The sequence below is a fragment of the Fukomys damarensis genome, unplaced genomic scaffold (genome assembly GCF_012274545.1).
Source record: "Fukomys damarensis isolate Sample0158 unplaced genomic scaffold, DMR_v1.0_HiC HiC_scaffold_26, whole genome shotgun sequence".
NCBI lineage: Eukaryota > Metazoa > Chordata > Mammalia > Rodentia > Bathyergidae > Fukomys > Fukomys damarensis.
Window position 1 is genome coordinate 26718542 of NW_022900938.1, and position 15031 is coordinate 26733572.

Sequence of the window (15031 nt, forward strand, 5' to 3'; positions counted from 1 at the left end):
GTGCCAGCTCCCCCCAACGTGTGTAATCTTTGTGTGCTGGAAATGTACACTAATAACAATAAAAATACACCCAGTATTGTTGTGATCAAATAAATAAAGGCCCAGCTCCCTAATAATGGTAGAGGAGGAACCTGTTTCCTCTCTGGATCTGCAGAGCTTCTGGCTTCTCCTTCATGGCCCCCTTGCTTGATTTCACTGATTTATGTCTCCCACGACTGAGGGAATTTATTCCTTGAAAAACCTTTTCCAGTCCTTTCCTCCAGTACCTCCACCTTCACTGGGTTAAGCCCCTCAGCCTAACAGCTTTGGAGTGCACGCCACACCCTGCCAGCTACCTTGTGACCTTGTGCTGACACGGAGCCTTCCCTTCCTCACACTGGACGTCTCTCTCGGAGGTGCGAGCTCTGTTCACCTCCACGTCCCAGGTGGAGCCGGAGTCACGGCAGGCCTTCAGGAACTTCCGGTCCCTGACCCAGTGGAGACGTGGACGCCGTCCTTCTCCCTAGAGCCTTTGCAGTCCATGGGCCTGTCGCTGGCAGTGGGCGCAGATGTGGGGCATAGTTTAAAGTTCAGCTAAATGAGTGGAGATGCCAGCTTCACAGAGAGGTAGGTGAAAATATTTAAAGTAATCAGGCATATATACTAAATATTTTTAAGACTGAAAGCAGTTTTTTAATGAACATTTTCCACGTCTGATTTTAGGTATGTTTTGCTTTAGGCAGCTGGCAATTAAGTGATTAATGAGGTGAAGGAAGGGAGGCAGGGAGCATGAATTTAAGGACACTGGGTGCACTCGGAAAATAGATGCATTGCAGGGAAATTAAAATCTTTTGAGTGGCATGAAGTGACACAGAGTGGACCATAATCCTTTCGGGAACAGTTTGCCTGAGTTATGTTTGAATGGATTATGATAAAAGTCTCATGTCGGTTCTTTTTTGGGCTTAAGTAAATAACGGTAACAAAATAACATGCTCCTTGACTTTGGGGATCTTGACAAATGATAACATTTGGCGAAACCTCTAGCATGAACCAGCAATGTAGTCCGTTCTGGAAACGGGTTTCCATGCCGCGTGCACGCGTCCTAGGGAGATATTTGGGCGGATCATAAGCGACTTTGCCCGCCTTGCCAGCTGCCAGCAGTTGTTTGAGCAGCCACTCGTGGGAGCCTTACGGGGTGAGCCAGGGAGAGGAGTCACCCTGCTCTGAGCTGCTTGGAGTCCTCCGCCGTGTCTGCCCGGCCATGTGGGCGCAGGGCTGGGCATCAAGGAGGGGCCTAGGAGGGCAGGCAGGGGCGGCGGGACTCAGTGTCCCTCCCTCTCCACTCTGCCTTCCCTGTCTCCTTGCTTCCCTTCTTTCTTGCCTTCTTCCTTTTAATTAAGAGCGGCAGGGTCATTATTAAGTTACACTTCGATGTTGTCAAAGGCCACAGATGTCCAGGTAAGAGGATCGAGTTTACACAAATTCAGTGTTCACAGTTTGTGTGAGTGGAGGAAATGCTTATTCCTGGGGAATTCAAGTTAGCCACATTCAGACTAGTTTCATAGTTTATCTAGGGGCTAAACTGTAAATATGCATTAGAAACCAAATATGTATTCGTCATTAACACTTATAAGTTACCGCATGTATTGTACACTGATTATAGATTTTTAGGGAATTTAAGTAGTGCCAATATGTATGTGTACTCTAAGGTATTTAAATTAACCTTTGGGTATGCGGGGTACTTTTGATGACCCCTAGATGAAGCCCAATATCATCTAGTGCCCTTGGACACGAATTAGCCTTTTCTGTGAGCCAAGTCCTTTGCTGGTCATGGTTTCTGTCACCGGTAATGCGATTTCTTAGGCCCTCGAGTGTCCTTTCAACTGTGTGACCTCAGTGCAGATCTCTGTGTCCCTGGTGCCCCCAACAGACTGCACCTCTCCCAGTCTTTCCTGCTTCTCTAACGGCAGGACTACCCTTCTGCGGAGTATGCTAGAAACTGTAGTGTTCATTGACCCTTGTGTTTCCCACCTATCTTCTGTCCTACCCAGTACATCCGTGCCTCCTCCTGCCGACTCTGTGCCCCCACGAGGGCGCCATTGCTCACTCTTCTGGATTATATCGGTCACCTTCTGAGGGGTCCTCTTCCTTTGCCTTTGTCCTCTGTGGTCTGTTCTGTTCTCAGCATCCACAGGGATGCTGTTAAACCAAGCTGACTTGTGCCACGCCTTTATAGGCAACCCTCCCATCCTTTCCTATCTCAGATGACTGTCAAAATCCTTCCATTGGCTGACAAGGCCTTATAGGATCTGGCCTCTCATTATCTCCTTGACCTCCTCAGTTGCTTCTTCTTTTCCTTTCCTCCATTCGAACAAATGACCTTGTTGCCTTTCCTCCTCCTGCCTCAGGATCTTTGCACAGGCTATTCCCTCCATCTGGAATTACCTTTTCCTTATTCAGATCTTGGCTCAGATAACCACATCACTGAGCCGTCCAGGCCATCCTGTGGTATATTGCACAGTTTCTACCCCTCATTTCCTATTCCCTGCTCTATTTTCCTGGCTGCACACATCAGCAAGCTCTGTATTGAGGTGTACCCCTAGGCCAGCAGTAGCAGCCCTAGGGTTGGTAGCAATGGAGAGAAATACTGGAGGGAGCAATAAAACTGGAGTTAGCAATGAACCTTTTGCTGAGTCTGATACACACTGAAGCCTGAGAAACATTGTGATATATGGTACTTAGTGATTTTGCTTCTTAATTTATATTTACTTTTCCCCTCTCCCTAGCTCCAGTTTAAAACTTAATTACATCAGGACAGGGGTTTCTTTTCTTCAGTTAGTCCTAGTGCTTAGAACTGGAAATGGCACTAAGAGTGAGCCTGGTAAATAGTTGCTGAGTGAATTAATGAACATACGGTTACATAGTAAGTGTAGATTAAAACAGTACTGAGCTATCAGAGTTTAATGTACGAGCCTCGGAGTGTAGTGACTGTTCCTTGTTAGGAGTTTTAAATATGATGACTTCTTTATCATGGATTTGAAAATATGCAGATTCTTTGAAGATTATTTTATCTTCAACTAATCCTTCTCAAGGCTTTGCAGAAATGTTTCTGCAGTTGTTTCTGTAAATACTTGTGGCAACTGGAGTCCTGTTATGTTAATCATCTCTCATAGGGACCATCTCTTTCAAGGATATAGATGGGCTGTTGTGGTTTAATGGATGCTATTGATAGTAGAGCTACTTAAGTGGAGATTTGTATGAAGAAGCCCACCTGCAGGTATATAAATACTGCATTGAAAATTTAAACTTATTCATATTTGATCTAAGTTGCTTGTACCTGTCTGTGGACAGGCCAGCCTGGAGCCGCCACTGACTTGAGAGGTGAGCCTTTGCTTAGGAAATGATAGTGCCCGTATGATACGTTTTATCTAGGAGTCCCCTTGCAGCAGCTCTGGCAGTTAGCAGAGCAGGGCTCACAGATGAGGCAACTGAGGACTGCTGAGCAGCTGTGGGTGTAATTGAGGTCATTATGAAGGTCATAAAAGCAGATGACTCAGATACCCTCATAATTCACTTCTGGTCTTTGCCATTCACTCCCACCCCCGTGATTCTTAACTCTATACTTTTTGACAGTTCAGCTGCCCCAGCGCTCAGTTTCTTCAACTATGAAATAAGGAAAGTTGACAGCATGCTCTCTAAAGACCTATATTACCTAAATATGTTTGAGTGACCCTTCACTATTTTAAAGCATCCAAGTAAGAGGATGGTCTTGGGTATAGGGTAAGGATTAAGCCAAGTATCTGTCCTGTGGCTACTTTTATCAGAGCATCTTTAAAATATCCCTCTTATCCACTAGTGATCCTGGAAAAATAGATGGATAGGTCATTTGAGGATTGTCTTTGTTTTTCTTTGTTCACAGTAATTATCATGTTGAATAGAAAGTTGCCCAATAGTGATCCCTTTGGCACAAATCTCATTGTATTATTGGAGCTGAGAAAGCTGGGTATTGCCTGGGGCCATCAGCACAGCTGGCTGGGATTCTAGCCTTCCAGCCATGTTCGAAGGGGACGTCACAGCAGTATCAAGAATCTACCCAGAAGGAGACCCAAGCTGTTATTTCTAAAGGTGAAAAATCTATCTTTACAAAAGAATACAATGATATGTTCTAATTCCTCTACTTCTTTTGCCATCTGGAAATGTTGTGAAATTGCCATTCTCTAATGTTTTAAAAACAGTCAGGACTGCCCATCCCTCGTTAATTAATAAGGAGTGTGCACTTGTGCAGGCAGCTGATGAGTGGCTCTCCAGGGCCCAGACTCGGGAAATTCCACAAGTTCATATTTTCTAACTGAAAATGCCTTGGCCATTGTGCTGTGGATGGGTGTTATGGGCAGTAGAGCCAACAAGGCCATCGATCACCACTCGCAAGGAGTAAGCAGAAGGAAAGCCAGGCACTTGATGAGGGACAAAGGGGACTGGGTGACAAGGGAGGCTGTCAGGGACTCTGTTTGGTTTTGTCTGTCTCACTTGGGCTATCAGGCTCTCTCCTGAGCAGGACAGGTGGTGACTGAGTAATTGATTACTAACAGTGGATCAAGTGCCATCGTACTTACTGATTTGCTTAAAAGATGAACCAAAGCAAAGTGTATTACTCTGATAAGATAATATTATCCCCCGCAATTTATCAGAGATTTTTATGGGTGGGAGAGAAAGTTGTGCCACAGATTGTGTTCTGAGAATGATCTTTGCCCCCAGCTTCTCTTCCTGTGCTGTGGCACCTCCCTTGAGCAACTGTTACTGATGGACAGTTAATAAGAGTTATGATTATAAATGATTGTCATATAAATAAAGATTCGGTAAAAATCTGAGTATGTGTGTCTTAGTTACTTTTCTCATTTCTGGGACAAAATACCCAACACCCAAAGTTAAAGGAGGAAAATTTTGGCTCACCGTTTGTAGAGGTATCAGTCTGTAATCAGGTGGCTCCAAGGCAAGTTGCCATGGGAGAGAAGGGGCATCATAGAGGAGGAACAGTTCATGGCAGGCAGGAGGCAGCAGAAGTATTCAGGCAGCAAGCAACAAGGCACAAGTGATGACCCTCTTTCTGTCCCTTATATCTTAGCCAGGCTATCCATCCTTAGGGCAGGTAGCAACACACCCATAATCCTAGCATTGCATCCTTAATCCCGGCATCACACACCCTAGATTGACCCATTTTTGAAAAGCCTTACTTATACTGCATGAGGCTTTGGGGGAAGATCTAGACACAAGCCATGGCAATGTCCATGGATATGTGACAGATGCGTGGATTTGTTTGTTTTGCTGGCCCTATTAGACTCAGTCAAGAGCCATTGGGCCAGAGAGCTCTGTGAGATGTTACTTAGGTTTTGCATTGCATTGCCCCTGCGCTTGCTTGTGTCATGAGATACATGAACAAGCACTCATAAATACACTTCACTTGTATTCTCATTTCACCACCGTAATTCTCTTCATCTGAGAGGTGCAAGAGAAAGCTGTTAAGCTTGAGGTGTTCTAGGCATATCGCACTGTGCTTAAAGTACTTGCTAGGATGCTTCGGCAATTTCCATGTGCACAGAATCTGCTCATGTTTCACTATAATGAAGATTCTGACCCAGCAGCTCTGGAGAGGGAACTGGGATCCTGCATTTCTTAGAGCTTTCCAGATGATGCTGATGGTTCTGGTTTTTAGACCCCTCGTTGAATACCAAGGATCTAGATCAGAATATTGAAGATTCTTGTCTCCTGTTTCTTAAAAGTGTGTTTTTCTGTTTGAGGTTTTTGTGTTACTCCAAATAGCAACTTTGGCAAAAAAATAAATTAGTTTTCTTGCAGTATTTTCCCCTCCAGCCCACTTAGGACACCTATGAATTTGTTCTGATTTGTGCTTCTGGCTTTAAATCCATGCTTAATATTGGAACTGTTTTAAAATCTGAAATTGCACTGTGTGTTAAGCCTTTTTCTTGGTGATTTTTCCCAAGTCTTTTTGGGGATTGCAACAACTTTGGCCTCTAACTTTGGCCACCCTTAGCCGCTGGGTGGATTGAGGAAAAACAGGAGACCATAAGAGTCACAGAGCCTTTGGGTACATAGCAGAGTACTTGTCTGACAGGAGATTAAGCAATAAAGACATTTGTTTACCTTTGGAACAAAAAGTTTGGGCAACAAATACAAGTTGGTGTAGCGGCTCAGGCATATCACAGAGGTCATAGGCTCTTTCTTGATTTCCATTAAGCACCACCGGTGGAGTGGGCCGCACCTGTCTTCAAGGGCTGTTCTTGCTTCTAGCATCACTTCTGCATGTAATTGTTTTCGCACAGGAAGGAGAGTAGGAATCACGGGTTTGGCCAGTGGGCTTTCTCTATAGGAGTAAAACTCATCTACGTGAACTTGTGCTATTTCCCCCTAGGATCTCAGACCAGGACTAGGGCAGATCTCAGTCTGGTCAATGCTGAAGCTGAGCAGAAGACAATAACTGGCTTGGAGCCCTGAGATCTGTCCCCGGAGTCTTGGTAGACATCATCACCATCCTGGTAGAAGAGAAGGGGTTTGGAAGTTGGGTAGTCAGCTAGCAGTGTATGCCCCAAGGTCTAATAGAACCCTTTACATCTACATTCCATGTGTGAAAGGTTGGAAAAGTATTGGTCAAAGAAGTGAAGTAAAGCAGGGGATGAAATTGGGGCTTATGTTCTGGGTGGTTTGATTCCAGAATGCCTTGTTAGGGTAGAAACCTGGCCCTTTTTGAGTCACTAGGTCCTCCCCTTGCATCATGTCCCTTCCCCTTGGTCTTAGGGATGTTTGGTCAGGCCTTGTCATCTGCCTCTGAATGAGGGCCACATGTAATACACCGCATGTGGTGTCACTGTTTGGCCCTGTGACAGTTGGGTGCACATTCCTGGTTGTGCTGAAATGCCGCTGTTGAGAATGGGAAACTGCTCCTGTGAGCACAGTGGCGTTATTTCAAGAAGGGCACCGACTCAGTGAGTGCTGGTGGCTGCTGTCCCAGGTTTTGCCACATCATGACTTGGCCCCCTAGGCTCTGCATTCTGAGCTTTCCCTGTGCTGTGGTGATTTCTGCTGAGCAGGGCTCTAGTCCCAGAGATCTGGCATCCACCTGGACACTTTGGGCATCCACTGCCTACTCTGAGACGGTGCTGCCCAATTCCCTCAGGCTTCGGTGGTGGATTTCCCAGCAGGCAGCAAGGAATACACAGCCTCCCTGTTTCCACTCTGACTTGGCTTTCAGTGCCCAGAGCTCTGTTTTTGTTTTGGTACCGAGGATCAAACTCGGGTCCTTGAGCTTGCGAGGCAAGCGGTGGAACCACTGAGCTAAATCTCTGGCCCTTCTGATGGCATTTTGATGATGGCAAGCCTCCAGGAAAGTACAGTCTCTCCTATTTAATTCAAAAACAAAAATAAACAAGAATTGGTAGATGAAGTCTTGGTTTTAATTATACATTTAAAACAACAAATCTAGGAAATGGTGATTTGGCCATTTAGAGATGCAAACAGCATTTGGCCAAAGTATGTGACAACTGGATAAGCATTGTAATCTCAAGGACACAGTACCCATTGTGGGAGCCCAGTGGCTGAATTATAGCTGGGGATGAGCGCCCTTTGGCCAGTGCTGTGGTCAGAACTGCAGTTTAAGAAGAGGAAGGCTGATGGAATATGAAGATAAGGTGGAAGTGAAAGAGGCATGCTTCTGACTGTGTAACTGCAAAAACTGGGGCTTTCTCTGCTCAGTGCTTGCCTTCTTTTGCCAAGAAAATGGGTAGAATTCCCAACCAAAGATGGCTGTTACAGTTCCGAGTGTGGCCCATTGAGCCCCTGAGTACATTTCTTCTACCCACATTATTCAGGTCATATAACAGTCAGTGTGTTTAATGTTTTCCATGGTGCGTGTCACTGCAAGGCCAGGATTGTGTGAGCCCCAGCGATACCCAGGACACTTGGTGTGCCGAACAGGAGTTGGTGCTGTGCCCCCAACACACATCCTACTATAAACCCAGCATGAAAAGATTGATGCACATTGTTAAAAACATTTCTATAGTCTGTTCCTAAGAGAATTAAGAAAACATTTGCTTCTGCTCTGTACCTATTATTATGCAGTTTGCATAATTTAAGTTACAATGTTGGTCTTTGTATGCTCCTTGGCAGCGTAAGATTCTACAGAAACCTGTGGGGTTCTGGGCGCCGGATGCTGGCAACGCTGAGGATATTCCTGGGTGTTTAGTTCATTTTGCCAGAGAAGTCTCGAGTCTCCTATGAGGGGGAAAAAAACCCAACTGGGAATCAAACCAAATTATAAGGGGATTGTTTTCGATGATATAAATGTGACATTTAGGATTAACCAGAGAACCTCAAACTAGTTTTTCTGAGTTGAGTAATCACAACTTAATCTTTACTCAAGGAAGAGCTTAGGAGTCATGGGTTATTAACCCCATTATTTTATTTTGAGTTTCCTTTTCAGTAGAGAAATCAACTCTGAATTTTCCTGAAAAGAAGACTGTAGCTGAGTAGCTGAGTCCCTTTGTGAGGGAATGTGGGTTTTATTCAGACCCTCAATAACGTGCTATGTGTTTCTTGGCAAATCATTTAATCTTTATTATTCCTTCCTATTTTTCAAGCACAATATCCACTAAACCATTGTAGAATTAGAACCATTAGAATTTGTGTAATTCTTCCCAGTGCCAGAGTCTGCATGCATACTGGCCCTGTTGATTTAACTGCTGGTTATGGCTGTGGTCTGCCTGCTTCCAGCCCTTTTTCCTTCTGGAATACCCCTGTGCACCTTTTCCACATTTCCTTCTTCGTTAGAGAGAGAGAGAGAGAGAGAGAGAGAGAGAGAGAGAAAGAGAGAGTCCTGGCTGCGAATTGGATCAGTGCATGTTCCCTTGCCCGACTCTCAGACCCTCTGGTTGGGCTCCTCAGCAGTCTCACCCCGTGCTTCCCAGCTTTATAAAATTAGGTCCTTTGGAAAAAGAGGCTTCCTGTAGCCACAAATGCTCAGCACCCCTCCCCAAGCACAGGGGCTCCCTCTGCCTCCCCACCAGCCAGTCAGAGCTCTTCAAGGCTCATTATCCGTATTCACTCATTGAAAAGACATTTTAGGAAGCTCTGAACTATCAAAGATCAATTCTGTTAGTCTCTAATCAAAAGCTGAATTGACCCAAAGACCACTTTTTCCTCATGTACAACTCAGGTTCCTGTTAAAAAACAATAGTAGACACTGTAAAAATTTGCGATGGGAGAGTGTTGGCTACTTACTTACAGCTCCCTGTTAGGCTTAAGGAAATTGATTTTCAAACTGATTTTGCCATTCATTAACAAGCAAGCCCCTAAACAATTCTCATGCTTTATTCTGTGAACTCAAGGAAATTCTTTGCTCTCTTTTTTTGTAGGTGCAAGAAGAACTCACTTGGCGCATGCATGCCGAGATCCTAGATGCAGTTTTATTGCCTTTATGTTTGGCCTTAGGAATCCAAATACACATAGAACTGATTGGTTATTGTCTGTACTTGAGCCTGACTAGATTCTTTTATTCTATTCATGAAAGGGTGGGAAGAATATTTTAAATATTTTTATCTACTTTCCGTGTGCTGGAAACCTTTATTTTTACCAGGGATATTCTTTTATAGGATCATGCTGCCCAATAGGTCACTGTTTTCTTTAATAATAACCCTTTTTGATATGTCACCTGGCCCATACTTAATCTATATTTAGATATAAAGAGTAGAAATACTTGTAGCAGCTGTTTCTGGTATCTTGCATCAAGTGCCTTGTGCACACCCCTCCAAGCGCTGGGCATTCTTGGTTAGAAGGCCAGCTGACCACCCAGGTTGTGGGACAGCAACATAATATCACACAGTATTTGTTGAAATGTTTAACGTAAATTTCAGACATCATAGCTAGATATCACTGTGCATGCCTATAATCACCGTACCCTGGGATGCTGAGACAGTAGAATGGCACATTTGAGCCCAGCCTAAGCAACTTAGCAACTTAGTGAGACCCTATCTCAAAATGAAAAAGGGCTGGAGACATAGCTCAGTGTACACAGTGTCCTGTGTACAGTCCTTAGTACAACACACACACACACACACACACACTCACGCACACACGTACAGTCATCATGACAACATAGTTGGCAGATTAGTTTTGCAGACTGAGTTAGGAGGTATTGCTTTTCCAATTTTTAATTTAATCTCTTTAATAGACATATTGCCAAGAAGAACCAATAAAGGGAGCTTTTACATAAAGATCCCTAGGTTTGGCTTCCCTGGGAAAATGGAAGACCCCAACAGCTCCGCACTTCCCCCACAGAGGCCTTCTTCCCCAGCTGAGTGGCAGAAGCCTGCACTAGGGCTGAGTGTGGCCTCGAGTGTGGGCCCAGGCTCCTCGCGCCCCGCTTGCCCAGCAGAGAGTTGGTGTGGAGCGCGTAAAGTTGCTGAGGCTGTGCTGCTGCTTTTCGACACCCTCCTCCCTCCTTTATTCTCCTGCCTGGTCCTGTAGGTATTTGAGTTTTTGACCCTTGCAGCTGTCAGGCAGCTTTTCTTCCTGGCTGCACACTTGTGCCTTGCTCGAGCTGTGCTTTGTCAGGAATTTGTTTCTGTCCAAACCTTCACCTCATCTTCAAGGCCTGGTCCACGGTTCAGTTTCGTGACCACCATAGTCACAGCCCACCTGCCTCTTCAGAGACAGCGTAGCATTTGGTTTTACTGTTGTCTGTTATTCCAGGTCTTAGGCTGCTGAGAAGCTAATATTGTTAAAGTCAGGAAATATACCTTTCTCTTACTTTCTATCTGTAGCTGTAAAATGCTAATGTTGTCCCCATAGCCCACTTGCCTCATTTGTTAAAGGGCAGAGAAATGTAGCTTATGGCTCCACGCACCAGTTATTGTGTGGGATATTACATATGGTGAAAAGGAGTAGGGAAGTCATACATGTGAAGTAATATAAAAGTAGGCCTCATGAGAAGCCAGATGGGGAAGAAGAAGCCCATAAAGGTTAAGACCCTGTGGAGTCACACAATTGGGGAATAGTCTGTCTTAGGCCTGACCATTGTGATTCTCAGCTCTTGCCCGTTAATAGATCTACCACTCCCCAAATCTGGTGACTGTACCCCCAGGTCCTGCAGATCCTCCTGGAGGCTTCACATAGACACATCAAAATAAGTTGATGACCAGAATTACTTGAGAAATTAGGGAGAGGTGATGGGTGCTCATCACATCGCAAGAATCAGGATGTCAGGCTGCATCTGTCCCTGAGAAGGATGTGGCAAATGCCCCTTCCTGATGGTAACGTCCAAAGGGGAGGGGATGAGGTACTCGGACAGGAGGCATCATGTCGAGAGGCAACACTGAGGCCTGGGAGGGCACGGGATCAAGAATAACAAGTGAGCACTGTGGCAGCTGCTGCTCAATGTTTGGATCTGGGAGTAGGGACAGACCATGGGGTGAGGAAAAGGAAACCAGGTTTCTGTGTTAGGCTGCAGCATTTGAATTCCTCCCGAGAGGACAGGGAGCCCTTAAAGGCTTGTAAGAAGGGCTGTGTGTGATCCGGCCTGGAACTGGGGAGAGCAAGTACTGAGGACTTGGAAGCTGCTGCAGGAATCTTGAAGTGATAGTAGGTGAAATGGAGGCTGTGACTATGGGGAGGAAAGAAGTAGATGTTAGAGCCTTTAGTGAATAGATGACAGCATTCTTTCTGGCTTTTTCCTTGAAGCAGCTTTTGCTCATGTCCTCCAGTTATTCCTCCAGACAGGAAGCTAGGCTGACGAACTTCACATGAGCCTTTGCATCCATATCGCCAGAGAAATGTTTGTGGTTTCTGACCCTAGCATATCTGGCTCCATTCCCTTTGGCTTGTGCTCCTTAGGAAACAAGGGCGGCTTTTCACTTTCCTGTTCTCACTGTCATGTGTGACCTGTCTCAATAGAATATACCGATTTTCCTGTTTGTATAAGCACACTGTGTACTTTGATCAAAATGTTCTGTTTCTCAGTACATATAAATCTCTCTGTATACACATCAGCCATACCTAGGAGCAAACTGTGTATTTATTCTGTACTCATAAGAGTGAGTGGACGTTCGAATTGGTGTTCACTGCTTCTGGAATTTTTGTTCTGAGCTTTGAAGACATTTAACCATCTGTTTATAGCTTTAAAGTAAATGTTCTAAGTGGAGGCTATGAATAAATATGTGAATCATGAAAGATATATTGAAAGGATATTGTCAGTAAGGAATTGCTATCATACATCTTTTTCAGCTGTTTTTCCAGCCTTTAAAATGGATTTAAAGAATTGTAAAAAAAAAAAACCAAAAAAAAAACCCCCCAAAAAACTAATGGTAACTGTGGATTTTTATGTGTATTATGTCTTTTAGGAAGAGTTTTTAGAGCACAGAGTTGTTTCAGTTTCATGTAAAATAATTTGTTTTGCTTTAAATCAGCTTTTATCTGTATTTGTTGTTATTTACGGATGATATATTTATTTGATTTTATAACATGAAACCATAACAAAAATGGAATGTTGTATTCATTATTGAACTTTTTTGTAAATATAAACAGTTGAAATTTAGTTTTTAGAAGCCTTGTATTTTCTCTAGCCAGATATAGTGGGTGCTTTCAAATGACTTAGTTCACCTAACTCTTCTATAAGACAATGAATTGTGTCTTCTTCCACCCACAAGAGATTTGATTGGTTCCAGAAGGTTTTTTTTTTTTTTTTTTTTTTCCACAAGGCTGTGCTTTTCTGACTGTGGTATGAGAATTCAAAGAATTTTAGAGCTGGGCCCATATATGTGAATTCAATTAAATAGGAATTTTCAGAATGTGCTTTTACTAAATATTAACATCCGAGTAGCAGTTGCAGCAGCAGACTCACTTATCTTCATTTCTTTTGCTTGTAATTGAAATCCTGTTGGGAGTTGGGTATACAATATTTAAGTATAAATAAAGTGAAACAGTCAACGTATTTGTATGTGGAGAAGTATTTACAATGTTAATAAGTCACACTGTTGCATGAGTTAATACCGAAGGCCTACAGCAAATGTTAATACATTTTTTACTGGGGGCTGTTCTTTGGTCTTTGACGTCATTCTGGCAGTCAGCAAAGGAGAATTGTATTAGAGCAATTTGCAAGAACCACGTAGCATAGTGTTCTCTCTCATTTTAGGCGTTGACTGGCCTTTTAAAATTACTATCTACCAGTTCACCAATTTGGAGGCTTTAACTTGGCTGTTACCAGTAAGTGTACTAATGCTGAGTATAGTTGGCATTTTAACTTAATAACTACTTTTAACCTTTATGGAAAAATGTAAGTAGGATCACATGGATTAGAAACGCCAGGTGTTCTCTTCCCTAGAGTTGCATACAGAGATAATTTATGCATACGTGCCTGTGTGAATATACAGTATGCCTAATTAATCATTGCACATAATGAACTTCTAATAAATAATGAGTGTTTAGAAGAGTACTGTTTTAATTCTACAAACCAGTCCATCTGTACTTATAAAAATTATCCAGAAAGCAGACTCAGAAAAAACTGGTGTCTGCTGACTGAGCTTTCCCTTTGTGTTGACAGCTGCACGAAGATGCATATAGTCATGTTGGCTTTATGTTCCTTGGTTAGTGGGCTTGCTATTATGATTTTGGCTAAGGTGTTAGTGACTACTGTTTAGTCAAGGCCATGGGAATGTGGAGTATTGTTCATCTTTTACTTTTAAAAAAAGAAGCTGTCCAAACATCAACAACTTGGAATTAAGGGGCTAGAAAATCACAATAAAAATATAAAAAGAAAGTATGCCACATGCTAGTTTTACTTTCTTTAGTGATATTTTTAATAAATGATTTGCTACAATGAGTCTTGGCTAAAGATAAGACATTTTATATTCACTTAAAATGTTTTTATTTTCAATAGTGTTATAATCCTGTATGATTAATGATGACTTTGCTGCTGTTTCAGTAGAAAAGATAATTAATTTGCTCTGCTGAGAACTTGGACTGGTGGCTTGCTGACCACCACCTGTGTGCTCTGTAGTACATAGGGCGTAGCACATGGCAGGACCTCCCTGACACACACCTGAGAGAGCTCCGTGGACACTTGGCAGCAATTCATCACTGCTGCAGAGTTCTTTTCGTTTTTTTTTTTTTTTTTTTTAATTGAACAAAATGAGCAACAAGCAGTGGCAAAGTTTATCTGAAAAAGTAAAACTGAAGAGTAAGGGAGAAACTGAGCTTGGGCTGATTAAAAGAGGAAAAAGATCAAAGTACACCCTGGAGGACCCAGGGCGGGCTACTGTGAGGAAAGCTGGGGTAGCTGCAGTGTTCTTGAGGAAGAGGTATGTTTAAAAAAAAAAGTAAGACTGTATATGCAATAATGTCTTGATATTCTTTTTTCCTTTCAGATTTTGGGGTAAGTGCATTCTTAGCGACAGGGGGTGATGTTACGAGGAATAAAGTAAGAAAGACATTTGTTGGCACCCCATGTTGGATGGCCCCTGAAGTCATGGAACAGGTAAAAAAAAATTACCTCAATTGATATAATACAGCAATATATTTCACTAAATGCACTAATATTTCACTCAAATCAATCATTGTAGAAGAATGCATCATGTGACAAATTTCCAACTGCCGTCTCTTAGGAAAAGAATTGAAATTTGTGTATAGACAGCTCTGTATTTCTGACCAGGTGCAGATTTTATGATGTTTTGTGGTGTGATATTGTGATTTTTCTGCTTTTTTCCCCTTTCTTAGGTGAGAGGCTATGACTTCAAGGCTGACATGTGGAGTTTTGGAATAACTGCCATCGAATTAGCAACAGGAGCAGCGCCTTATCACAAGTATCCTCCCATGAAAGTAATTACTGTTGGAAATAATGTGTTGGGTTTGAAATGTGATTGGATGGCTCGTGTTCTCCTATTCTCTTGGCCACATTCATTTTTCTCATCACCCTAAGAATTAGTGGGGGGATGCAGCCAAGTCAGATGTCTGGTTTTCTCAGTGAACAGAAGGGATAAAAGTAGTGCAGTTT

The 15031-nt window shown here is 43.1% G+C and overlaps 1 protein-coding gene across 3 annotated transcripts in view; it reads left to right on the forward strand.

Annotated features, from left to right (window-relative positions):
- Stk39 (serine/threonine kinase 39) overlaps positions 1-15031 on the forward strand; it is a 272078-nt gene that overhangs the window by 79549 nt on the left and 177498 nt on the right. For all 3 annotated transcript variants that reach the window (XM_010606914.3, XM_010606916.2, XM_010606915.3), the window contains exons 6-7: positions 14406-14515; positions 14755-14856. In XM_010606914.3, coding sequence (XP_010605216.1) covers positions 14406-14515; positions 14755-14856 — 212 coding nt within the window. The remainder of the gene's footprint in view (positions 1-14405; positions 14516-14754; positions 14857-15031) is intronic.